Source organism: Leucoraja erinacea, chromosome 20 (genome assembly GCF_028641065.1).
Source record: "Leucoraja erinacea ecotype New England chromosome 20, Leri_hhj_1, whole genome shotgun sequence".
NCBI classification, from domain to species: domain Eukaryota; kingdom Metazoa; phylum Chordata; class Chondrichthyes; order Rajiformes; family Rajidae; genus Leucoraja; species Leucoraja erinaceus.
Window position 1 is genome coordinate 20051984 of NC_073396.1, and position 27544 is coordinate 20079527.

Genomic DNA, 27544 nt, shown 5'->3' on the forward strand with positions numbered 1-27544 from the left:
GGTGTCGCATTTTGGGACGTCGAATAAGGGCAGGACCTGCACAGTAAATGGTTGGCATCTGGATAGTGTTGCAGAGCAGAGGGATCTAGGAGTACAGGTGTATGGTTCCTTGAAGGTCAAGTCACAGGTAGATAAGGTGGTTAAAAAGGCTATCGGCATTTCATCAATCAGAGTATTGTGTATAGAAATTGGGAGGTACTGTTGCAGTTGTACAAGACGTTGGTGAGACTGCATTTAGAATATTGTGTTCAGTTCTGGGCACCATGTTATAGGAAAGATATTGTCAAGCTTGAAAGGGTTCACAAAAAAATTATGGGGATGTTGCCAGGACTAGAGGGTGTGAACTATAGGGAGAGGTTGAGTCTCTATTCCATGGAGCGCTTGAGGATGAGGGGTGATCTTATAGAGGTGTACAAAATCATGAGAGGAAAAGTTCGGGTAGATGCACAGAGTCTCTTGCCCAGAGTAGGGGAATCGAGGACCAGAGCACATACGTTCAAGGTTAAGGAAAAAAGATTTAATAGGAATCCGAGGGGTAACTTTTTCACACAAGCGCAGGCAACAGGACAGGTTTGGAGGGATATGTACCAAGCGCAGGCAAGTGGGACTAGTGTAGCTGGGGCATTGTTGGCAGGTGTGGGCAAATTGAGCCGAAGGGCCTGTTTCCACACTGTATCACTCTGTGACCTCTAAAAGATCACCCCCTCAGCCCCCTGCGCTCCAAGTTTTTATGGAACGAAGAGTTGAGGAAATTGCCATGCAGCATTTAAAAGACACTTGGACAGGTGCACGGATAAGAAAGGTTCAGAGAGATATGTGACAAATGCAGACAAATGAGACCAAAGTGTTTGGGTTGGGATAAAGGGCCGGTTTCCCTTCTAGATGACCAAAACTGTATATAGTAGTTTTGGTAGTTATTATGTAATGATTAACAATATAATACATTTCAAATTTTAGATCCTGTACCAATAAAATATTGATCAGTAGTGGTGTCAGGTATATACGATAAAACAGGGCTATCATAAGTCACTCATGCTTTCTCCATTTGAATCTAAGCTGCTGGCGATGGTTTTCTTTCATCCACAAACACAACACACTTCCTCATTGAGCTTGATAAGGTCTCTCTATTCACTGAATGGACTCTGCACCAGAATCAGAGATAAAATACAGCACAGACAAGACATTGCCTTGACCATGGGAGAGGTGATGCAACTGTGCTTACACTGATTAAAGGAGTTGAGAAGAAAGATAAACAAACAACCAGTCCTCCAGCGAACAAGCCCAGAACAAGGAGAAGCAACTTGGAATATCATTCAGGAGTGACAACTTTTACACAGAAAGTTCATGTTGGCATGGACCCGGTGGGCCGAAGGGCATATATCTCCAAAACTAAAAGGGAAGTAAAAATCAGAAGTAGTTCAAAGGATTGTGAAGGATAGATTTATTTTACCAGTCGATGTTACAAAGGCTTATGGAAATTGGGGAGATCAGCCATGTAATCGATTGCAGCTATTTATATATTCTCCTGTGTTCTTGTGAATTATGGGAACATGTTCAGTCCGCCATGAGTGTGTGCCATACCATGCAAATCTGCACAATACAAGATCAACATGAGCCGATGGAGTGGTAAAGAAATCTTACAGTATGCTTGCTTTCACCAGTCAGGCCACTGAGTATAAGAGTCAGTGAAGTTATGTTGCAGCTTTATAGGACTTTTGTTTAGGCTGTATGTGGACTATTGTGTGAAGTTCTGGTCGTCCCATTACAGGAAGAAGGTGGAGGCTTTGGCGAGAGTGCAGAAGAAGTTCACCAGATTGCAGTCTGGATTGGAGGGTATTAACCAAAGATCCTATAGTATTAACTGTAAGGAGAGATGAGAGTTTGGGCAAACTTGGATAGTTTTTTTTCTTAAATGTTGGAGGCCTGAGAGAAGTATAAGGTTATGAGAGGCATAGATAGGGTAGACAGTCAGAACCTTTTCCCCCAGGGTGGAAATGTCAGACTAGGAGGCATAGCTTTCATGTGAGAGGGACTAAGTTTAAAGGAGCAGCATTTATTTTACATAGAGTGTGGTGTGTGCATGGAACACATGGAACGGTGGTGGTGGAAGCAGATGATATAGTGGCATTTCAGAGGCTTTTTGGTGTATTTGCAGAGAATGGAGGGATGTCGATCACCTACAGGCATAGGAATTCGTTTTACCGGACACCATCGTGATTGGCACAGACATTGTAAGTCAAAGAGCCTGTTCCTGTTTTGTCCTGTTCTATAATGTGCAGGGAATAGAAAACTATTGATCAAACAGAGATTAGTTTAACTAGGCACCATGTGTGACACAGACATTGTGATCCTGGGGCCTGTCCTGACCTGTTCTGTGTTCAACGTGAATGAAGAGATACGTGTTTGACAAGTCACAAGTGGTAACGCATGATGTGCCTGCAACACTGTACACTCGCTATAGAAACCAGGCTTACCTCCTGGCAGAACTTCACAATGTTCTCCCACAACTCCTTGGCCTCGCCCTCGTCGGTCTTCCTCCGTGCTTCCACCAGAATGCTCTCCCTCCTCTTCAATGGCTTGGAGCCTTTCCTCAGCGTCAGGTACTGCTGTGGAGTGTGGCAAGCTGCACAATGTTTTGCCTTCAAGTCATTGAGGAGAGTGCAGGCGGGGCAGGACCACTCGTTGGGCTTCTCCCGGGAGCAGGGCTGCTGCACGGGTAAGAGTTTGATGGGCTTGCGTGCGGCTGCCGCCCGGCTCCCACATGCGGGGCAGGCGGACGCGCTCACAGCCCTCTCCACGCTGCACTCGGGGCACCTGGGTCCTCGCTCGCCGTGACCGTGTTCTTGGAAACCGTGCAGCTTGGACGTACAACAGGCAGTGCATTTTTGGACGGCGGTGGGATTTTTCAGAGTGCACTTGGAGCAGGTCCATACGGTGAAGTCTGGGCTGGAGGGGCTGAAGGGGGTGAATCTGACCGAGTCTCCGGTGAGGTCAATGATGTCTCCGGCTCTGGCCACCTTGCAGGCTTCACACTTGGCCAGGGCGGCGGAGTTGACGTGGGAGCAGGACGTACACTTCCACTGGCTGGGCGACACCTCCATCTCCTCGTCCAGAATGCTCAGCCTCTTGGTGCAGAACAGTTCCTGCAGCTTGGCGGTGGGTTTGACCTGTCCCTGGGCCGTGGCCCTGGCGGCGGGGGCCGACGAGCTGGGAGCGGGCTGGGCAGTGGGGTCCGCCGGCGGGGGCTTGGGTTTGGCGGCTGGCGGCACCTCCCTGCGGCTGCGGGGCACCGGGTTGTTCTGCACCAAGGGAGAGAGCGGGCTGAGCACCGGGGACCTGGGGCTGTCAGGGTCGATGGCTGCGTGGCGTGCGGGCGATGGGTCGCTCTCGGGCGGGTCGCTGAGCTGGGGTGCGGCCGGGGTTGGAGGGCCCGACGGCAGCTGGAAGCCGACGGGCGTCATTACCTCGGGCACCACCAGGGCCTCGGGTGGGATCTTGGGCAGCGAGAGTTTGCGCGGCCCCCCGCATGCCGAGCATGAGTTGGCCGAGGGCGTGTTGTGGAGGGTGCAGCGCTGGCAGGCCCAGGCCTTCGTCTCGTCCGGCGCCATCTCCTCACAGCTGCTGCCGTTGGCGTCACCGTTGGCCAAGCGGCCGGGCTCCTGCAGGCCGCAGCCCCGTTGCTCCGCCGCCGCCGCCAGGCCCAGAGAGAGGCCGTTGGAGGCGGCGAGGGGAGGCATGGGCGGCGTTGGGGTCTGCGGCGAGTCGCACACGTCGCACTGCCCCTTGTGCATGGAGTTCCTGAAGGTGCAGCGGGAGCAGGGCCACTGCTGCTCCTCGGTGCTGAGGCGCAGGATGTCGCTGAAGTCGGGCCGCTCCCTCGGGGCCTCGCAGATGGAGCACTGCCGCAACACGCTGGGGTTGAGGAGGGTGCAGCGGGTGCACGGCCACTCGCTCCTCGTTGCCATATCGCCGGGCTGTCGCACAGCACTGCCGGGGAAAAATAACATAGGCAACCATTAATCAGCAGTCTGGGATGCTGGTAATTGTCCTAAAACTATTCCCCACCCTTTCCAAAGCACCAAAATCTGTCATCTTTGCCACAACCACTCACACGTGGCCGGTCATTGGGGCAGCGCACACTGTGTCAGGCATCTTAGCAAATTTACACAAGGACCGAGCCTGCCCTCAACAGGGTCTAATACACAGTGCTGCAGTAACACAACGGGTCAGGCAGCATCCCTGGAGAACATGCCTTCTTCAGACTGACTATAAGTGAGAGAGAAGACTGGGAAAGGTGGGATTCACACCTATTTCTCCACTTCCGACTATCCCCATCCATCTTTGTTCCTTTCTTTGGCTTCACAATTCACATTTCTATCCTTATCTCACACATCTCATGCCTTTTTCATCTCTAACCTTTGACCAACCATGCCAATCCTGACCCAAAACGTCACCTATCCATGTTCTCCAGAGATGTCTGACCCAATGAGTTACTTTTCTGAAGCCGGCATCTGCAGTTCCTTCTAACACAGTGTTCCCCACATGCTTGGCCAACAATGATGGGGAACAGGTCCCTCTGCTCAGTTCCATCACTCCCTGGCTGAGATCAGCTAACTTCCTGAACAGCCATTTGTGATGTCTTCTTCATAAGGTAATCCTTTATTGTCACATGTACCGAAGTACAGTGAAAAGCTTTGCCTTGCGTGGTAGCCAATCATATCAGATAATACTATACAACCAAGTCAAACTCAAGTACAATAGGCAGAGCAAAGATACAGTGCAGAATATAGCTCAACATTGCAGCGCATCTCTTCCAGAGACCTGTCCAATGTCTGTATTCGGGTAGAGGGTAGGTCATCAGCTTCTGGAAGGACCCATCAGAAGCTTGATAAGAGGAGAAAAAACCCTTCCTGAGTGGTGGTGTGCACTTTCAAGCTTCTCTACCTTCTGCTAGATGGGAATGGGCAGAGGTAAATGCTTTATGCTTGTATGTTGTTGAAATCAACACAATTCAAGACATGGCTTTCAGTTCTGCTGTGCTATGTGCTCTGGTAGTCAATATGAGGAGGGATGTGCTGCCGTGGTTGAAGGTCTAGAGGAGGTTTGTGAGAATTATCCCAGGAATTATTGGGTTAAAATTATGATTTTTTTGAAGGCCATGGGCCTGTACTCGTTGGAGTTTGGAAGGATGAGGGGGGGACCTCATTGAAACTTACCGAATAGTGAAAGGCCTGGATAAAGTGAACATGGAGAAGATATTTCCACTGGTGGTTGTCTAGGACCAGAGGCCATAGGCTCAGAATAAAAAGACATACATTTAGAAAGGAGATGAGGAATTTCTTTAGTCAGAGGGCAATGAATCTGGAATTCATTGCCACAGACAGCTGTGGGGGCCATGTCAATGGATATTTTTAAGGTGCAGATCGACAAATTCTTGATTAGGAAGGGGTTAAGGGGAGGAGTCAGGAGAATGGGGTCGAGATGGAAAGATCCATCAGCCATGATGGAATGACGGGGTAGATTTGATGGGCCGAATGGCATTCTGCTCTGAGAACTTATGAACAAGCATTGCAGAACTGACCATTTATTTCATCATGCCCTTTGATGTCCAAACAACCAGTCTCGTCAAAAACGTGCAAATAAATCCCTATGTGCTTCCAACCTCTTTCACATCACTTCTGGACAGCACAGTGGTGCAGTTGTATCTTTCAATCAATCAATTTAACCCAATCAATCAAAATGTCGCCGGTTCTTTAATTCTCTCTAACTCTCCAGTGGTTCCAGATTTGTCACTCAGTTACTGATCCTTTAATGTCCTTTCCTCCAGTTCCTGTCAAGCCTCTCTGATTAAAAAAAATAAATGATAGTTTAAACTTACTAAACTTGATTGACCTATAAAATGATCTCAGGGGTCAAATTTGAAAATAAATGTACTTATTACTTGCCAGGCTTTGTCCTACCCCACCGCTCTTTTCCAACTTTGCCCCCACTACTCTAATCAGTCCGAAATTTGCCTGTCTATTCCCTCCACAGATGCTGCACCACTCACTGACTTTCTCCAGCACTTTGTGTTCTGCTCAAGATTCCAACATCTGCAGTCTCTTGTGTCTCTAAACTAAATCAAGACTTCTAAGTTGTTAAAGTAGCAGGGTTCTCAGTGCCAAGCAACAGGGTTGCATTCAATGTAGCTATTAAACCATTGATAGTGCTCATGGATAGAAAGATAGAAATTAGGTGCAGGAGTAGGCCATTCGGCCCTTCGAGCCTGCACCACCATTCAATATGATCATGGCTGATCATCCAACTCAATATCCCGTACCTGCCTTCTCTCCATACCCCCTGATCCCCTTAGCCACAAGGGCCACATCTAACTCCCTCTTAAATATAGCCAATGAACTGGCCTCAACTACCCTCTGTGGCAGAGAGTTCCAGATAGTTAGATTTGACTGGATAGCTTGCAAATAATGTTTTTCACTGTATCTCAGTACATGTGACAACAATTAACTAACACTAATTCTCGGCCACAATATATAATCCTAACCTTTAACTGATTACGTGACAATAGTTTAATCAAATGACTCACAGGATAGATGCAGGAAGAGGAAATAGATAGTCATAAAGTCATACAGCACGGAAACAGTCCCTTCAGCCCAACTTGTCCTTGCCAACAAGGATGTCCCACCTAGTCTAATCCCATTTGCTTGCTTTTAGCTCATATATGTCTAAATCTTTCTTATCCTTTTACCTGTAAATGCTGCTCTAGTACTTGCCTCAACTACCTCCTCTGACAGCTCATTGCATATACTCGCCACCCTCTGTGTGAAAAATTTGCTCCTCCGTTCCTATTAAATCTTTTCTCTTTCACCTTAAGCCTATGTCCTCTGGTCCTTGATTCCCCTACCCTGTGTAAAAGAGTAAGTAAAAGATTGAGTAACAAAGATGAGTAACAATTTTGTCTGTCACTGTCAAATTTCAGCAAGGTTGAAACCTGCTCCTCATTCTACATTCCACTCCTACCCGAACCAAAACTAAAGACAGCAAGCAGCAACCTGACGCACAAACTCCCTGTCGACTGCTGGAATATTAATTACTGTGAACTTACCTCACTGGTGCTGCTCTCGGGAAGATATTAAACAATCTCACACAGCACACTTTAGACTGCTTGCTTTCCCAGACAGTGTGTGTGTGTTTAACCTGAAGGGCAGGAATGGAAGCACGATAGAGGTTGACTAGAAGAGAACACTTCCTGTTTAACCCACTGATCACTGTTCTTTCTGGTTAACTCCTCAACTCCCTGAGCACAGTAGTCAGGTTTCTGACTGAACTTGGTTACTAGATTCATCGATCAACTTATCAATATCCTTCCTGAAACAGAGGGGGAAGAGAGAGAGAAGAAGAATGCATGACAGTGTACAAGAGTGAGTGAGAGAGCAAGTGAGAGAGTGAGAATGTGAGAGATAGAGAATGCATGAGTGAGAGAATGAGAGTAAGAGGAATAGTGTGTGAGTGTGAAAGTGTATGAAAGAGTGATAGAGTGAGTCTGAGAGTGTGTGCAAGAGAGTGATAGTGGGGGGGAGAAACATAAATTCATGCAGAAGGAATACATCAGAGGTAGTGACTAAGAGGACAGAGAAAGCAATTATTTCCTGTTCAAACCTCCATCCAACTAGTCTTGGAGATTTAGATAAGGGTAATTAATGTTCAACTGTAGTGCAATAATCCTTCATGGCACTTTGAAGATGTTACATGAATTAAACTTGTACATGCCATTTTGTAAATCCACCATTGCCAGTTCAGGGCAGTGAGGAGCACAAATGAAAAGTGAAAGTAAACTAAGGGAAAAGCAAGTCAGGGCCATTACTGGCTGGAATTCAGTAGATGTACTGATTGGTTACTTGATTACCTGAAATGACCCCAGATGGAACTGCAGGAGAATCCAGGGGAAGTAAAGTCATTAAGCACAGAAACAGGCCCTGCGCGCCAACCAACATATGTCTATCCCAATTTGGCCTCACAGTGACACAGTCCCAGAGACCAGGGTTCGATCCTGACCTAGGGTGCTGTCTGTGTGGAGTTTGCATGTACCGCTTGTGACCATTTGGCTTTCCTCTGGGTGCTCCAGTTTCCTCCCAAATCTCAAAGATGTGCGTGTTTGTAGGTTAATTTGGCCCTCTGTAAATTGCTTCAGTTGTGCAGGGAGTGGATAAGAACGTAAGATAACATAGAACAAGTGTGAATGGGTGATCAATGTAGGAATGTTACAAAATTTTGAGATTTTAAAAATCAAGTCTGTAATTTATCCCATCAGATAAAGCATAAAACAAAGTTTAATTTGATGCCTAATTCACTTTCATATCTTCAGTATTAAAAAAGTTATGGTCATTTTTATACTCGGAAATTAGCATCTTGTTCCCTATTGCGTTTCCATTGACTTAAAACAAAAGCTGTGATCGAGGACAGTTAAAAAGCCCACAACTTTCATAAAAATTAAGAGAACTGAATGAAATTTTCAGTTATTATAGATTGAAGCATTCTGAAACAAATATGAAACATCTTACTTGGATGACCTGAAATGAAAGCATATAATTAGTTAGTTACCTAATTGTAGCTAATTACAAAATTGACCGTTGTGACGGAAATAGTAATAAACACCCAGACTGCCTTGAAAATTCAAAAATATGATATTCTCAAGATCAGAACTTTAATATTATTGTCTTATATGCTGTAAGTCCGTAGCAGATAGGTAAATAAATTACAATTTCTAGCAATAGACCATGCCTTTATGGAGAAGATCAGTTGCTAGCTGGTACATTGGCATATCATAATCAGTAGCATCATTATACTCCTCAGATTGTAACCAATAAACAACTCTGTACACCTTGTTTTTCCTCAACTTTTCAATTTTGGCATTGTAAACTACAAGTTTTTGATCTTGAAACCACGCATGACATGCCTTTCTGCCCTTCTTTCCCATTACGAATGTCCTGTAGATCATCACATTGGGAGAAGTCTAAATTCGGATAATCTCTGCGAATATTGTCTAAATCAGTCTCTTGCTGGGCATGGATTGACAATTTTGCATTTCTTCTTCGGAGACATCTGTTTAAAATGTAAAGGAAAAAAAACGCTAAAACAAATAGTAAATACCCAACAAAAAAATCATATTCATCAGTTTCATCAAATCAATTGAATTCATCTAAATTCAATTACTAGATCTAAACATCTATCCATTTCTTAAGAAAACACTAAACATTTTAAATAGCCTAAGTATCCAAATAATCTAGACCCATCCACTCTCAATATAATTTAAATTATTATTTTTTGTACAATACATGTGACTAAATCTGTCATGGATATTTAGTATAAAAATATAGATTATGGATAGACAATGACTCAAAATATAGACGATTTATGACATGATTGTCCAAAAGAAAAGAGGATTTAAATTATCTTGCGAGTGGGTGTTTCTGGAATGTGATCGATTGGAACGTTGCTGTTGCCGTGAATTTTAAGCACATATCGGCGGGAAAGGCACTGCTGATTCGTATGAGGCCCAAATAACATATTCGCATCGTAAAATTAGACTAAAGCCACCCCAAGAAGCAAGATTATATGTGAAATATACGACTTACCATTTGTTTTGTCCTGATATTGCGATCCGTGGCGTTGAAGGCGTTAGAAGTCACTTTTTATTTTAATCCAACGATTAAATTGTCCAGCGATATATTAAAATAAAACCGGGAACGGAAGTCCGATCGATTTTTCTTCATCGACTAGCAGCCCGAGGAAATCCTTCTCCGACAAGCAATACAAACCTGGATTTTAATCCTGCCCCCCCCCACTCAAAGGCTCCAGAGTCGCACACACAGCCAGTGGCAGATCTGCAGCACTGCTGACGGTAGGTTTTGTAACATCGCTAATCAATGGTTGTCGGTGTGGACTCGGTGGGCCGAATGATCTGTCTCCATGCTTTATTTCTAACCTGAACTAGTTCCATTTGTCTGCGTTTGGCCAATATTCCTACAAAACATTTCCATCCATGAACCTGTCCAAATGTAATTTAAACATTGTAATTGTACCCACCTCTACAGCTTCCTCTGGCAGCTCATTGCACGTACCCCCCCCCCCCCCCCCCCCCCCCCCCCCCCCCCACCCCCCGCTACTGGGAACTACAGTGCGAACGGACATCAGGACATAATGAAGCAGGGCAAAACAAACCCTGAGAGAACTCAGCGGGTCAAACAGCTTCTGCAGTCTCTTGTGCCTCTGTAATCAGGCAGGGCCACCGCAAAAGGAAACTAGAGGATCAACACTCAATCCATACGGCAGGCAGCACTTCCCAAGTCTGTACTGAGTTATCCGCCCAGATTATGGGTTTGAACCCACTGATAACCTGATCTGCACCTACAAGTTCCCCAGTGACCTGCTGAATGACTTATATTCAACCAACATCAAATTGTCCTTTGTGTAGAGAGTAGATGTGAAAGTGGGATAGCACAGAACTAGTGTGAATGGGTGATTGAAGGTCGGCATGGACTCGGTGAGCCGAAGGTCCTAGTTCCATGCTGTATCTTTCTATCAGTCAATGGCAATTCTCTATTAAAAGAGTATCACAAAAGTAGTACTGTGCAGCAAAATGGGGTAATTGGCCAAACATCCTTGGTCCAAATGGAGATGACACAGATGGAACTGCAGAAACCTGAGCTGCAGACTACAAACTGTACTCATCCATTTTCTTATTCGCTTGTCAAAGTGTCCAATTTCATATTTTGCAAGTTGTTGCTTTAATGGAGTTTCTGATTCAATGCTAATAAACCACATGCAGAGCACCACAGATTTTCAGTGAAGAATTGAGATGTCAAGATGGTTTGTCAAGCAGCAGCCACAGTTTAAGGAGGTGTGACTCACTACTCCTTGGAGCACTGCCATTGCACTGATGAGTTCCCTTCAAGAGTCAAGAGTATTTTATTGTCATGTGTCCCAGATAGAACAATGAAATTCTTACTTGCTGCAGCACAACAGAATATTCCACATATTCCACGATATTCCCCATCTGAGATGTAGGGCGAACTGTTACTGCTCATTACAAGATGCAAAGAATTAGAACATAGAACATGACAGGAGCAGCCACAACATCAATGCCGAATATGATGTCAAGATCAACTTTGATCTACTTGCAGGTGATCCATATTCCATAAGAGAATTAAGACATAGGAGCAGAATTAGGTCATTCTCCACCCTCCATTCCCTTCATATCCATGTGCCGATCTAAAAGCCTCTTGAACACCACTATCATATCTGCCTCCACCACTACCACAGGCAGCACGTTCCAGATATTCACCACTCTCTGTGTAAAAAAACATGCCCTGCACACCTCAGTGGGATGTAGACAGGCGATGTTTCAGATCGGGACCCTTCTTCAGAAGGAACAGATTGCACATCCAAACATGCTGCATCAGCCATACTAGTTGGGTAAATCCTGCCAATCAGTGGGTGACTGGCAGTATCTCACGCTATCTGAACACAGTATGACAGCATCAAATGATTGGGTTCCTGAGCATCCCTGAGGTCCCCTCACTCCAGCACCGGGGTCAAGGAAAGAGCGTTCACGTCGCGGCCCTGTTTCCACCACCACGCACGAGAAGCGACAAGACAGACACCATTGTAGGCAGATGCCGAGAAGTGTGTTCAGCTCTGGCTGAACAACTTCTAATCTTGTGTGTGGACTCGATAAGACTCCAGCACCACAGCCCATCCCTCCCAACACCACAGACCATAAACCATGACACCTCACCACATAGACACGACCACCTGTAGAGGCCATAATCTTGTGTAGAACACAAAGTGCTGGAGCCAGACAGCATCTCTGGAGTGTGGATAGCTGACGTTTTGGGTTGGGACCCTTCTTTAGTCTGAAGAGCCTTAAAGTCACCTATCCATGTCCTCCAGAGATGTTGCCTGGCCCGCTTGAGTTGCTCCAGCACTTTGTGTTCTACCGAAGATTCCAGCATCTGCATTTCCTTGTGTCTCCGAATCTTGGGCAGCTCCAACTGTGTGCATTTGTTTTTCCTTCACTGGTTTATTATGTGTGGACGTTCAAATGTGAGGAATTGAACCACTGCCACCCACTTCCAGGGTCTTCACAGGAACTGGAACATTGATTTCAAAGCTAATATAGAGAAATATATAGCAAAGACATCACTGTTCTCTATAAAATGAAGTAAAATCAGTTCTCCCAAACTTGCCTTTTCAATGTGCACAGCTTCGAGTAGGTAGAGCAGCACAACACACCCACCACCAGCTGGATTATGACAGGCTCTACAGCAGTTTGGGGGGATAGAAACATAGATAAATAGGTGCAGGAGTAGGCCATTCGGCCCTTCGAGCCTGCACCGCCATTCAATATGATCATGGCTGATCATCCAACTCAGTATCCTGTACCTGCCTTCTCTCCATACCCCCTAATCTCTTTAGCCACAAGGGCCACTTTTAACTCCCTCTTAAATATAGCCAATGAACTGGCCTCAACTACCTTCTGTGGCAGAGAGTTCCAGAGATTTACCACTCTGTGTGAAAAATGTTTTTCTCATCTCGGTCCTAAAGGATTTTCCATTTATCCTTAAACTGTGACCCCTTGTCCTGGACTTCCCCAACATCGGGAACAATCTTCCTGCATCTAGCCTGTCCAACCCCTTAAGAATTTTGTAAGTTTCTATAAGATCCCCCCTCAATCTTCTAAATTCTAGCGAGCACAAGTCGAGTCTATCCAGTCTTTCTTCATATGAAAGTCCTGACATCCCAGGAATCAGTCTGGTGAATCCTCTGTATTCCATCTATGGCAAGAATGTCTTTCCTCAGATTTGGAGACCAAAACTGTACACAATACTCCAGGTGTGTTCTCACCAATACCCTGTACAACTGCAGTAGATACTCAAATCCTTTTGAGATAAATGCTAACATACCATTCGCTTTCTTCACTGCCTGCTGCACCTGCATGCCCACTTTCAATGACTGGTGTACCATGACACCCAGGTCTCGTTGCATCTCCCCTTTTCCTAATCGGCCACCAGTTAGATAATAGTCTACTTTCCTGTTTTTGCCACCAAAGTGGATAAACTCACATTTATCCACATTATACTGCATCTGCCATGCATTTGCCCACTCACCCAGCCTATCCAAGTCACCTTGCAGCCTCCTAGCATCCTCCTCACAGCTAACACTGCCCCCCAGCTTCGTGTCATCCGCAAACTTGGAGATGTTGCATTCAATTCCCTCGTCCAAATCATTAATATATATTGTAAATAGCTGGGGGTCCCTGAGCTACTGAGCCTTGCGGTACCACACTAGTCACTGCCTGCCATTCTGAAAAGGACCCGTTTACTTCTATTCTTTCCTTTCTGTTTGCCAGTCAGTTCTCTATCCACATCAATACTGAACTGCCAATACCGTGTGCTTTAAGTTTGTATACTAATCTCTTATGTGGGACCTTGTCGAAAGCCTTCTGAAAGTCCAGATATAACACATCCACTGGTTCTCCCTTATCCACTCTACTAGTTACATCCTCGAAAAATTCTATAAGATTCGTCTGACATGATTTACCTTTAGTAAATCCATGCTGACTTTGTTCAATGATTTCACCACTTTAAATGTGCTGCTATCCCATCTTTAATAACTGACTCTAGCAGTTTCCCCACTACCGATGTTAGACTAACTGGTCTGTAATTCCCCGTTTTCTCTCTCCCTCCCTTTTTAAAAAGTGGGGTTACATTAGCTACCCTCCAATCCTCAGGAACTACTCCAGAATCTAAAGAGTTTTGAAAAATTATCACTAATGCATCCACTATTTCTGGGGCTACTTCCTTAAGTACTCTGGGATGCAGCCTATCCGGCCCTGGGGATTTATCGGCCTTTAATCCATTCAATTTACCTAACACCACTTCTCGGCTAACCTGGATTTCACTCAGTTCCTCCATCTCATTTGACCCGCGGTCGCCTGCTATTTCCGGCAGATTATTTATGTCTTCCTTAGTGAAGACGGAACCAAAGTAGTTATTCAATTGGTCTGCCATGTCCTTGTTCCCCATGATCAATTCACCTGTTTCTGACTGCAAGGGACCTACATTTGTTTTAACTAATTTCTTTCTCTTCACATATCTATAAAAACTTTTGCAGTCAGTTTTTATGTTCCCTGCCAGTTTTCTTTCATAATCTATTTTTCCTTTCCTAATTAAGCCCTTTGTGGGAGGTGAATGGCTGACTCAGCAGTTCTTCAACCCTCTAAATACAGGGCTGTGAACACTCAACATTTGTACAAGTTCGTATTCGCCTGTAAGTGGCTCATATACCCCTCTGGCCTTTCTCTCCATATACCTGCCCCAATATCTTTGAAATATTCTACATTTTATTTGCCTCTGCAGGTACGTGACAATAAAGTAACTGTTTCACAACTGATTACTAATGTATTTTCATTTTTGATAGATTTTCTGATGCCACGTTATTTAGATATTCACAAAACCTCAATTGATTTCTGCTGGTGTTTCAATGCCTGCTGAAATGTTATAGAAAGTCACTGTGCATTTCTAAAATGCCAGTTAGTTATTAGAAAATAAGTTCATACTGTGCTGAGGGCTCTGAATAAGCTGCGTGGATGGTGCAGCGCCTCTTGATTGATAAGGTGAAGGGGCTTTGCTGTGAAGTGCCGGGGATTTGCCACTTCACACACAGCTGCTCATTAAAACCAACACAGGGCACAACCCGCTGCAGGGGAGGCAGCTATCACACTCGCAAACGTGCAGCACATGTGGTGAGTGCATGTCGGGGTCACATGCATCCAGCTGCAATTGCTTTTGTAATGCTAATGACAGGATGCTGTCGCCTGGCGATCTCACAGCTTGGAGACCAACCATCCATTGTTTATGGGCCACAAGCTATCTGTTGATTGACCATCTGATCAAGGGAGCTACACTTTACAAGTTTCCTGGCCTATCAAGTGCATTGCCACACAAACAAGACATAATAGGTCAGTGCAGAAAAGGAGGGTTTGCAGGGAATTGGCCAAATGCAGGACTAGCCCAGAATGTCAATTACGTCATCATGGACATGTTGGGCCAAAAGGCCTGTTCCAATGCTGTTTAACTCTACACCTCTATGACATATATACCAGACAAGTCCTATGACCAGTAAAGGCAGTCACTTGAGGGCTTTGTGCTACATACCTTCACACTGGAAAAGGGTCCCAACCCAAAACGGTATCTGTTCATTTTCTCCACAACTGCTGCCGGACCCACTGAGCTCCTCCAACACATTAGGTTTTGCTTTGCTAAACTATAACTTTGCCCAGCATATTGCACAATAGGCTGTGTCATTAAATATAATGATTTTGTGAATTAACTGCTGACAAATTCAAATGTCAGCACTAAACCTTGCAGAAATTCCCAAATACTGTATAAGATTTTAAATCCTTCCACCTATCCCATATACTCAACTTAATTCACGTGCTGACCTGTGAAAAATCTGCCTGGAGCTGCACATGGCACCTGCTTATCTATATTACTAAAACTCTTCGTCTTGTTTGTGTGTGTGTGAGTGAATCTGGTTAATTCCTATTTTCTTCCAAACACTAGGTCACAGCCTTCCCATTTTCACACATCCTACTCAGTTTTTTCCCCTCCACGGCGTAACCAGGTTCACTTCAGATTTCATGCTATATTTCAAAACTTATTCATGATTTGAAGTTTCAAAAAAAGCCAAAACCGTTTTCTCAGAGACCGTCCACTGATGATGTCACAATGCCTCTCACAGTGCACCAATCACAATGGGCTCTCAAGCTGCCTGCAAACTGCCAAAAATAACATCACAATGGGACGCCCCTCCCCTCTACCCTCTTCTGTCCTCCCCTCTGCTCCCCCCCTCTCTCTTCCCTCTTTCTCACCCCCACTCTCTCTCTGTCCCCCCCTCTCTCTGTCCCCTCTCCAACTCTCCTCCTCTTCCTCCTCTCTCCCCCCCTCCCCGCTCAATAGCACGACCACTCTCTCCCTCTCAGTATATATATATATATACATTTTTCCAATCAAAAGAGTGGTGGAATATTGCTTTCGAGAACAGGTTGTGTTGGGGGACCAGGCCTCCCGTGTGACAGGGACCCAACGGGTCCCACTTGGACTAGTATACTTTAAAGATTTGCTGCATTTACATTACACTTGATCATTTCAAACCATTGCAAAGTCCAGTGATCTTTAAGGAAATTAAGTACCTGTAAAGAAGTCACTTTGCACACAGAGAGATTGACAACAATCTGCAGAAGCTAGGATTCTGAAATAAAAACAGAAAATGTTGGAAACACGCAGGTCAGGCAGCCTCTGTGGGGATAGAAACGGTGTACCTGTTTCAGGCTCAGACCATCATCAGGAAGAGTTAAGCTGATGATCTAGGAATGTGAATATTTTGTCACAGTGAAATTCTTTGCTTGCATACACAATGTATACAAATAACAGCCACCTACAGCGCTGACAAAGTTACAAATCACGCCGGCTCCCCCTTTTGTCCCCAACCCCCCCCCCCCATAGTTCCCCCACATCGGGTCCCCATTGTCCTTTGTTCTCCCCCCCACCTCCCTCATGGGGGTCCCCCACGCCGGATCCCCCATTGTTCTCCCTCCACCCCCCTCACGGTGGTCCTCCACGCTCCCATCAACCACGGGTCGACCAGCGAGGCATCGCCACCGCCGTCGAGGCCCCATCGTTGTGAGGCCTCACCACTGCCGCTGCCCCACTACACACCTCCAAGGTGCCGACCTGGGCCCCAGCCGCGGGCTCTGTCGGCCGCTCCGCAGACCCAGACTCCGACCCGCGAGGCTTCGGCCAGGCCCCGACGCGGCGATCCGGCCTCTACTAATGGGGGTACAAGAAAGTGCAGATGCTGGAATCTTGAGCAAAACTAAAAGTACAAGAGGAACTCAGTTTGAAGAAGGGTCCCACCTTGAAGCATTCTTTCAGCTCCCCAGATGCTGCCTGGCCCGTTTAGATCATCCAACACTTTGTGTTTTGCTAATGATCTACTAATTGCGCTTGGTCCTGCTGGCAAGGGGAGGAATGTTAGCCAAGACTCTGGGAGAGCTGCTGAGGGTGATGTGAGATCTCTGTCGTCAACCTGACTGAGGAGGCACTGCCTCAACGTAATGCATCACGTTTTATGCAAAAAGTAAATTATGAAAGCTACGAATTAATAAACAGGCCCTAAGGGGCAAAAGAGCTGATGCTGAAAGATTTAGTAGACCTTTTTATATCCAGTCTGATTAAACAAAAGTCCTTGATTATATAATTGTAGTTATAGTATACCACTTGCAAATTCCATCAACTTACTGCACCAATTAATTTATGGGATGTGGGTCCCAGAACGACATACGTGACCATAAATACATTAATTGAACGAAGAGAGAATACCTTTTGATATTTAGAGATATAAATATGCAACAGCTTATAATGTATTACACCTCAGCGCAACTTGTCAGAATGTGTGTGAAATACAATAGAGCACGTTAATGCATTTATACTGTAAGTGCATGCTGCTAGTCAAATTGCCTACACGCATTTCCAGAGAATTAAAACAGGAACTCCATTAGCACCTTGATTTAGCAATATATTCCAAAGCTTTTCACAGAAGTGTTGCCAAACCTATCCTCATCAAGCAACATTATGGCCGAAGGACATATCAGTGCAGAGCTGGGGGTTAGGTGCCGTGGGTAGGGCTTCAACGAGATGGAAAGGTTCAGGGAGGGGATTGTCAGTCTTGGTGCCCAGGTAACCGAAGGCTTCCAGTGTTGGAAATGAGGAAAAGTAGGGATGTACACAAAGCCAGAGTTGGAGAAGGATTGAGATATGATCAGGTTGCTGGACTGAAGGGAGTTGCAGAGACCGGAACGTGATATTGTTTCAATATCCATAATATACTAAAGCCCCTGGAAATGACCTAAAGGTCTTTGAATAGTTTAGCAGTAAAAACAAGACCCAAGGCCCTTTATCCATACAGATGAAGGTGGTTTTACATTTATACTAGCCTTGGTGACGGGAAGGCCTCTCAACCAGCTGCACATTGACAGATTTTGTAAGAGTTGCTTCTTTGTTGTCCAAATGTCTTTCATGGGCCGCCATTGAACCCACATTTACAGCTTGTTCTGGCAGCTCATTCCATGTATACATCATCATTTGCATGCTGAAATTGCCCCCCTCAGGTTTCTTTTAAATCTTTCCCCTCTCACCTTGAACCTATGCCCTTTAGTTCTGGGCTCCTCTGCCCTTGGAAGATGATGTGCCCTTATCTATGCCCCTAATGATTTTGTATGCCTCTGCAAGGTCCCCCATCAGCCACCTGTGCTCCAGGGAAAAAATCCCAGCCTTTCCAGCCTCTCCTTATAACTCAAGCCTTCGAGTCCTAGTAATATCCCGCTCAATTTTTCCTGCACCATTTCCAGCTTCATGACATTTTTCCCAGAGCAAGGTGGCCAAAACTGTCATGAATACATTGATAGGAATGATTTAGAGAGATATTGGTCAACATGGGCAAATGGAAATAGCTTGGATGACATGGAGTAGTTGAGCCAAAATGCCTGATTTTGTGCTGTATGACCGCAATGTGGTCTCACCACGTCTGTAGCATGATGTCCCACCTCCTGTGCTCAATACTTTTACGGATGAAAGTCAGTGTGCCAAACAAAATGCATGACAGTTACTTGCTCAACCTACTCTGAGACACAGCATGAAAAGAGGTCTTTCAGGCCACCGAGTCCATACTGACTAGCGATCCCCATACACTAGCACTATCCTAAACACTACGGACAATTTACAATTTTACCAAAGCCAATTCACTGACAGGGATTTACTAAGGTTACAACCTCTACCACAAAAAAGGACAAGAGCTGTCGGCTTTTTAAATGATTTATTGCAAGATAAAACATGGAAACAAACCCTTCACCCACCAAGTGCACGCCGACCATCGATCACTAGTCACACTAATTCTATATAAACCACGTTCACAATTACCCGCAGGGCTCCCTTCAGGTCACACATAGAAGTACGCTGCCTCTCCTGCATTACTGCTGGGTTTATAGAACATAGAACAGTGCAGCAAAGGACAGTGCTTCTGCCCACCGTGTCTGTAATGAACATGATACTAAATTAAACTAATCTGCTTTGCCTGCATGTATTGAACATAGAACAGCACAAAATGCCAGCCCTCCCTTTCGAACAACACTGTTGGAGCGCTTTGTCCAGAACTGCAAGGTTCATCTCCACCCTCTTCAAAGGCAGTCCGGGTCGGATAATGCATACTAGCTTTCCCACTGATGCCTGCATCCCATAAAGTTATGTAACTAAAGGAGGCCCTCACAGATAATGACACCCATGTCAGAGCTACACAAATTGCAAAGGTGTGCGGTGTTGGCGAGCTCCACACCAAGTGGTGGCCGAGGCAGCTGCAGTCCGTCCCACTTGTGTTTGTGGATCAGAGCCACCCAGAGCTCCAATTAAATCAACGCCGAGTCACTTTGTGTTTGGAATCTGGGAGCTTGTTCATGTTCTGACACAGGCACACTGTGCCAGCTTTTATTTTGCCTGAAGCCAAACAGCGAGTGCAAATTCAAGCGAAGATTGCAAAACCGAGCCCGTGACAAGGGACTGAAAAGGCAAGGTGGCCGTGAAACAGGGAGAAATTAAAAGACAATGAATGAAGCGCATCAGTCCTTGCAATTAATTTACAATAAAATGGGTATTTTGTCTATCCCTCCGAGGTATGCAGCTGTACCACTGCACTGCGACACTCCGCACAAGACGCAGCCAAGCTTCCCCTTCCTTCCGCCAGGAGACTGGCAGAGGAACCATGGTAGAGACCTTCCAGAATGGATCTGCACAGTTCCAGGATCACTACCACTCTGCCTTCCATTCAAAGTCAACACTAACTTAACAAGATTTAAACATGGGGTTCACCTTGACTTTACTATTCTCGGCTAAGACGGCTTAAACCTCAAGCAAGGGTGGTTGGAGGAGAAAAAATGAGAAGAATTCGGCTTCAGTGAGGCACCCAAGGGCTTGGCAAGGAAAGCTCTTTCAGAAAAAGGTGGTGCGGTGCATCAGTCTGGAGTAGGCTCCCGACCTGAAACGTCCCCTGTCCATTCCCTCCACAGATGCTTGTGTTTAAGAAGGAACTGCAGATGCTGGAAAATCGAAGGTACACAAAAATGCTGGAGAAAACTCAGCGGGTGCAGCAGCATCTATGGAGCGAAGGAAATAGGCAACGTTTCGGCCCGAAACGTTGCCTATTTCCTTCGCTCCATAGATGCTGCTGCACCCGCTGAGTTTCTCCAGCATTTTTGTGTACCCTCCACAGATGCTGCCTGACCCGCTGAGTTCCCCCAGTAGTTGCTGGTTTACACTCTGCTGTCAAACACAAAGAGCTGGAGAAACCCAGAGGCACCATCTGCAGAGGGAATGGACAGACGATGATTTGGCTCAGGCTCCTTCTTCAGACTCCAATCTGAGAAGGGGTCCTGACCTGAAACGTCGTCTGTCCATTTTCCTCCACAGATGTAGCCTGACCTACTGAGTTCCTCCAGCACTTTGTGTTTTGCTCAAGATTCCAGCACCTGCAGTTCCGTGTCTCCACCTTGCACTGTTCATGATCACTGAACACGCAAGCATGGGAAGCAGCAGGAGGAAGGGCCAAATGACTCAACAACGTACCTCATGGTAGACTGATCCTGAAGATAATGGCAAATGGGATCCATGTTGATTTGGAAGGTTGGATGCAACATTTGTGGAGTGAAGTGGAGTCAGTTCCTGTGCTGAAACTAAAAGAAGATTTCCAATTCTAACCCCCTCTCATCATTGAAGTGTTGGCTCTTTATTGGGTTCATAGTCATCAGACAGACCAATTTATGGAGACACAAATGACCACAGATGCTGCAATCTAGAGCAGAAGGTAAACTGCTGGAGGAACTCAACATCTTGAGTAGCATCTGTGGATGAATATCAGCACCCCTTTGCCTCCACAGATGCTGCTCGACCCATTTCGAGTTCTTCCAACAGCTGATGTTTTTGTTCCAGGTAGCCAACAGTACTCTGATAAACTTACGGTTTAACTGTAAGTGCTGCGGAGGAGGCAGCAGAGAGAGAAAAAAAACAAGAGACATCACAGAGAAACGTAACTGACTTTCAACAGCGGCACATGTAGGAACTCGCCAGCCATGAGGAGTGGGAACCTGGACTGTGAGATTGATTTGGATAAGTTAACACACTAACTTTATGATCTAAGGTTACACAAAAAAGCTGGAGAAACTCAGCGGGTGCAGCAGCATCTATGGAGCGAAGGAAATAGGCAACGTTTCGGACCGAAACCCTTCTTCGGCCCGAAACGTTGCCTATTTCCTTCGCTCCATAGATGCTGCTGCACCCGCTGAGTTTCTCCAGCTTTTTTGTGTAACCTTCGATTCTCCAGCATCTGCAGTTCCCTCTTAAAAACTTTATGATCTATTCTGGTGCAAGGGAAAATTAACCACGCTGACTTATTTTCCTGTGCCTCAGTCAGAAGCTTAAAAGCAGAGTTTCCACCGTATTGATTTAGCGCACAGCTGCTAGAGAAGGGTTCACATTCTCACAAGCCTCGGATTATGAAGGTCAGGAGGTTTGTGTCAGGGGACGGCATGCAATCAGTTGGAGAAACAGCGGAAGCCATCCTGCCCTCTGGTATGGTTCTGTCAATCAATCAGACCTCGGTTGACTCGCATCGTGACTCCAATTACCTGTAACGGCTTCACATCCCTCAATATCATCTCTTAATAACCTATCCTTTTTGTTTTGTATTTTGTGTTGTTGGGAAGTTGCTGACAGGATTCCCAGGATTCCATGGCTCTTTATGTGAAGTTCCTGCATGAAAACTGGACATAAAGTGCCGGAGTAACTCAGTGGATCAGGCAGCATCTCTGGAGAACATGGATAGATGACGTTTTGGGTCTGGACTCGAAACATCACCTATCCATGTTCTCCAGAGATGCCTGGCCTGCTGAGTTACTCCAGCACTTTGCCTTTTTTTTTTTTAAACGATTACCTGCGGTTCCTTGTGGCTCCATCACCTCTGCATGTCCTGGTTCTAGTATTGAGCATCTAACCTATTGTTCTGAATGTCACTCCAGAGGAAATCGTTTCCAATCACCTACCCTTCAACCATCTTCAAAACTTAAATCATTCCTCAGGTCTTCTGCATTGTCTGGGAAACGTGCTCGCACCATGCCACCTGACTTTATAATTTAAGTCATCCAGCCCCAACATTATTCTGTTGAATCTGTTACAAACTTCCACTGATATCTGCTTTTTGAAACGCCAGGCTCCATACTGAGTGCAAACTCCAGAAATAATCCAATAACTGTGGCATAACTTTTAGTTTAGTTTATTATTGTCACGTGTACCGAGGTACAGTGAAAAAATGTTTTGTTGTGTGTTATCCAGTTAGCGGAAATACTACACATGATTACAATTATGCCGTCCAGAGAGTACAGATACAGGATAAAGGGAATGACGTATAGTGCAAGATAAAGTCCGATTAAAGATAATTCGAGGGTCTCCATTGAGGTAGATGGTGACTCAGGACCGCTCTGTAGTTGGTGATAGGATGGTTCAGTTGCCTGATAATAACTGGGATGAAACTGTCCCTGAATCTGGAGGTAGACAAAAATGCTGGAGAAACTCAGCAGGTGAGGCAGCATGTATGGAACGAAGGAATAGGTGACGTTTCGGGTCACCAGCAGTGTGCAAAATAATGGGAGGCAAAGATAAGGTGAATAATCAGTCTTCTTCCCAGGGTCAAGGAATCCAGAAGCTGAGAATGTAGGTTTAAGGTGAGAGAGGAAACATTTCATTGATACACGAGGGACAATTTCTGCATGCAGAGGATGGTGCAAGTATGGAACGAGTTGCCAGAGGATGCTGTGGAGATGATGCTTAAAATATAAATGTAAGTAAATAGGACTCGTTAAGAATAAGAGGTAGGCCATTTAGGACTGAGATGAGGAAAAACGTTTTCACCCAGAGACAATAGACAATTGACAATAGGGCAGTTGTAGGCCATTCGGCCCTTCGAGCCAGCACCGCCATTCACTGTGATCATGGCTGATCATCCATAATCAGTTCCCTGATCCTGCCTTCCCTGACCCATATCCCCTGACTCGCTATCTTTAAGAGCTCTATCTAACTCTCTCTTGAAAGCATCCAGAGAATTGGCGTCCACTGCCTTCTGAGGGAGAGAATTCCACATATTCACAAACCTCTGTGTGAAAACGTTTTTCCTCATCTCCGTTCTAAATGGCTTATCAATAAGGGGTAAGCCATTTGGCCCCTGGTTCTGGACTCGCCCAGCATCGGGAACATGTTTCCTGCCTCTGGTGTGTCCAAACCCTTAACAATCTTCTAAGTTTCAATAAGTACCCTCTCATCCTTCTAAATTCCAGAGTATACAAGCCCAGCCGTTCAATTCTATCAACATATGACAGTCCCACCATACCGGGAATTAACCTTGTGAACCTTCACTGCACTCCCTCAATAGGAAGAATGTCTTTCCACAAATTTGGAGACCAGAACTACACACAATACTCCAGGTGTGGTCTCATCTGGTGAGGTGAGCGCCCTGTACAACTGAGAAGGACCTCTTTGCTCCTATACTCAACTCCTCTTGTTATGAAGGCCAACATGTCATTCGCTTTCTTCAATTGCCTGCTGTACCTGCATGCTTACTTTCAGTGACTGATGAACAATGACCCCCAGATCTCGTTATACTTCCCCTTTTCCCAACTTGACACCACTTAGATAAAAATCTGCCTTCCCGTTTTTGCCACCAAAATGGATAACCTCACATTTATCCACATTAAACTGCATCTGCCATGCATCTGCCCACTCACCCAACCTGTCCAAATCACCCTGCATCTACATAGCATCCTCCTCACAGTTCACACGGCCACCATAGCAGAAGCGTCCACGCCGTGGGGCTGGAAACTGGATGTTTCCTAGCTAATTCTGTTACCACCATCATCTATTGCAACAAGTGATGGCTTCCACTGATTGTCGCCAGAAGCTTGCATCCTTTTCAGGATGAACGATGACAGCGATGTCAACAACGGATCACAGAACTCACCTTCCCCCCCCGTAGCATCATTTGAATTCCTCGCCTTCAAAGCCCTTTCCTCCATGACAGTCATCCTCATTTACCGGCCACCTAAACCAAACCCCTCCTTCCTATCTGACTTCACTGAACTCCTCACACTTGCCTCATCCCTCTCCCCGCGTCTGTTGCTACTTGGTGACAAATATTCACATGGACTCCCCCACCTGCAAGCCCGCATCTGAATTCGCCTTTTTACAGGACAACTTCTCTCTCACTCAGCACGTCACCTTTCCCACCCATGACAAAGGTCACATCCTTGACCTGGTCTGCTCCACAAATCAACCGGTACTCGACCTCCATCCTTGCCTCTTCCCCCTCTTCTGATCATAAGCTTATACGGTTCACCATCCCTTCTCTGACACCTCGCCCCTGCTTCTTCCGAGAAATCATCTTCCGTAATCTAAAATCCATTGATCCCCACCATCTCTCTGACCTGCTCTCCACCACTCTCCCCCTGGACTCAACCCCCATCTCACCTGATGATCTCACAAACCATCTCAACTCCACCTTGTCTCCACCTCGAACCGTTACTTTCAACACATCTTCACCCTGGTACACACCTGCACTTCGTAAACTGAAACAGACAGGTTGCCAACTCGAACGACTTACAAAGAAATCATCTCTCACAGTCCACCTTGAAGCTTACAAACTCCACCTCACTGACTTCAAAGATGCTCTCATTGCTGCAAAATCTGCCTACCTCTCCTCCATATTCACCGATCCCTGCCTAAACCACAGAACCCTCTTCTCCACAGTGGGAAACCTCCTCAAGCCTCGAGCCAACACTCTCCCTACCTCTACTCCGGATCTCTGCAACTCATTCCTCCACTTTTTCGCTGATAAAATCAGCACCACCTATCAATCTTTATCCCCTGTACCCGACTCCCCAGCATCTACTCCACCACCTACCAAGGCCCCTCCTTTCAACATCTCCACTGACCTCCTTACCCCTCCTCCACACTGCTTCCTCTCCCAGTTTGACCTGGTCACCCCAATTGAAATCTCCAAACTCATCAGCTCTTCCAAACACACTACCTGCTCCCTCGACCCTCTCCCCACTCCCCTGTTGAAGTCCTGCCTTCCCGTTCTCTGCCCCTACCTCACTAATCTCTTCAACTCCTCATTGTCCCAAGGAATTGTCCCCTCCGCTTTCAAAACTGCTGCTGTTACACCAATCTTAAAGAAACCTGGTCTTGATCCCTCCTCTCTCATTAACTACCGCCCAATCTCAAACCTCCCCTTTCTTTCTAAACCCTGGAGCGTGTCGTTGTGTCGCAACTTCATTCCCACCTCCTTGCGTATAACCTACTTGAACCCCTCCAATCTGGCTTTCGCCCCCTCCATAGCACAGAAACTGCTCTCCTCAAAGTCCTCAACGACCTCCTCACCTCTGCTGACACTGGTTCCCTCAACATCCTCATCCTCCTCGACCTGAGCGCAGCCTTCGATACAGTGAACCATAACATCCTGCTCACCAGACTCAAAGGCCACGGCATTGAAGGCTCTGCACTCAGCTGGCTCCGTTCCTACCTTTCCAACAGATCCCACTTCATCTCTCTCCACAACCAAACCTCTGCTACAGCCACAGTCACTCAAGGCGTTCCCCAAGGCCCCCTCCTCTTCATCATCTACATCCTCCCCCTTGGTCAGATACTCCGCCACTTCAATCTGGACTTCCACTGCTACGCTGATGACACTCAGATCTAATTTGGCACCAAATCCCCCCACAACCCCCCCCTCTCCCATAACCAACTCCTGTTTGTCAGCTATAAAAACCTGGATGCAACATAATTTCCTCAAACTCAACAGCGATAAGACAGAATTCCTCCTCATAGGCTCCAAAGCCACACTCAGCAAAATCAATAACCCCACTCTCACCATCGACGGCACCACTGTCTCCCCATCTCCCCAGGCCCGCAACCTTGGCGTGATCTTTGATTCCACCCTCTCCCTTGAGCCTCACATCCGCCATGTCATTAAAAACTCCTTCTTTCATCTCCGCAACATCGCCAAACTCAGACCCTCTCTCACACCTCCCGCTGCTAAAAGACTCATCCATGCCTTCATCTCCTCCCGACTGGACTATTGCAACTCACTTCTCCTTGGCATCAGCTCCACCTACATCAACCGACTCCAACTGGTCCAGAACGCAGCCGCCCGACTCATCACCCATACCAAATCCTGGCATCACATCACTCCAGTCCTCAAACAACTTCACTGGCTTCCCATCTCCCACCGGATCACCTACAAAATCCTGATCCTCACCTACAAAGCCCTCCACCATCTGCCCCCCCCCCCCCCCCCCCCCTATCTCACTGACCTCCTCTCCCCCTACCAACCCTCACGGTCCCTCAGATCCACATCAGCTGGTCTCCTCTCCATCCACAAGTCGAACCTCCGCAGTTTTGGGGACAGAGCCTTCTCCAGGGCAGCTCCCAGGCTCTGGAACTCCCTCCCCCAACTGATCCGCAATTCCGTGTCCCTCACCATCTTCCAGTCCCGCCTCAAGACCCATCTCTTCACCTCTGCCTATCCTTAGCCCCACGTGACGTCCCTTTTCATCTGTGCATTAATTGCCTCATACTGTGTTTTGTATTGAATTCTGTATTTACTTTGTGTACTAGTCATGCCTCTACTATTTATTTCATTCCCCTTACATGTTTTTCCTCTACCTGCTAAATTTTTGTAAGGTGTCCTTGAGACTCTTGAAAGGCGCCCATAAATAAAATGTATTATTATTATTATTATTAACATTTGAAACATGGAAGATGGACACGAAAGAAGAAGACACTGCCAAATTTGCTAATGTTACTTTTAATCCCTTCATCTAAATAATTAATGTATATTGTAAATATACAGTTGTGAATCTGTGGAATTCTCTGCCATAGAAGGCAGTGGAGGCCAATTCACTGGATGTTTTCAAGAGAGAGTTAGATTTAGCTCTAAGGGCTAACGGAATCAAAGGATATGGTAAAAAAGCAGGAACGGGGTACTGATTTTGGATGATCAGCGATGATCATATTGAATGGTGGTGCTGGCTGGAAGGGCCGAATGCCCTACTCTGGCACCTATTTTCTAGGTTTCTACCTTTCTAGTTCAGCTCTAAAGCCTGGTTGGCACGGACAAGTTGGGCCGACGGGTCTGTTTCCATGCTGTATTATTCAATGACTTCATTCTGTTTTACAGTGAGTCATAATGCCATCACCCAATCCCTTCAATTTTGTCACAAGTGTACAGATAATAATGTGAAGGACAAGACTGTGGGAATATTGTGCAGATTTGATGCCTGATAAACTGGGACAAGAGTTGGTGAGCATCTCTCGGATCGTGCCCTGCGTTGTGA

General features: G+C 46.0%; 1 protein-coding gene across 1 annotated transcript in view; it reads right to left on the minus strand.

The window, feature by feature from the left end:
* Positions 1 to 27544, minus strand: part of LOC129707117 (calpain-15-like) — a 142987-nt gene that overhangs the window by 35662 nt on the left and 79781 nt on the right. The window contains exon 3 of the mRNA XM_055651907.1: positions 2475 to 3987. Coding sequence (XP_055507882.1) covers positions 2475 to 3987 — 1513 coding nt within the window. The remainder of the gene's footprint in view (positions 1 to 2474; positions 3988 to 27544) is intronic.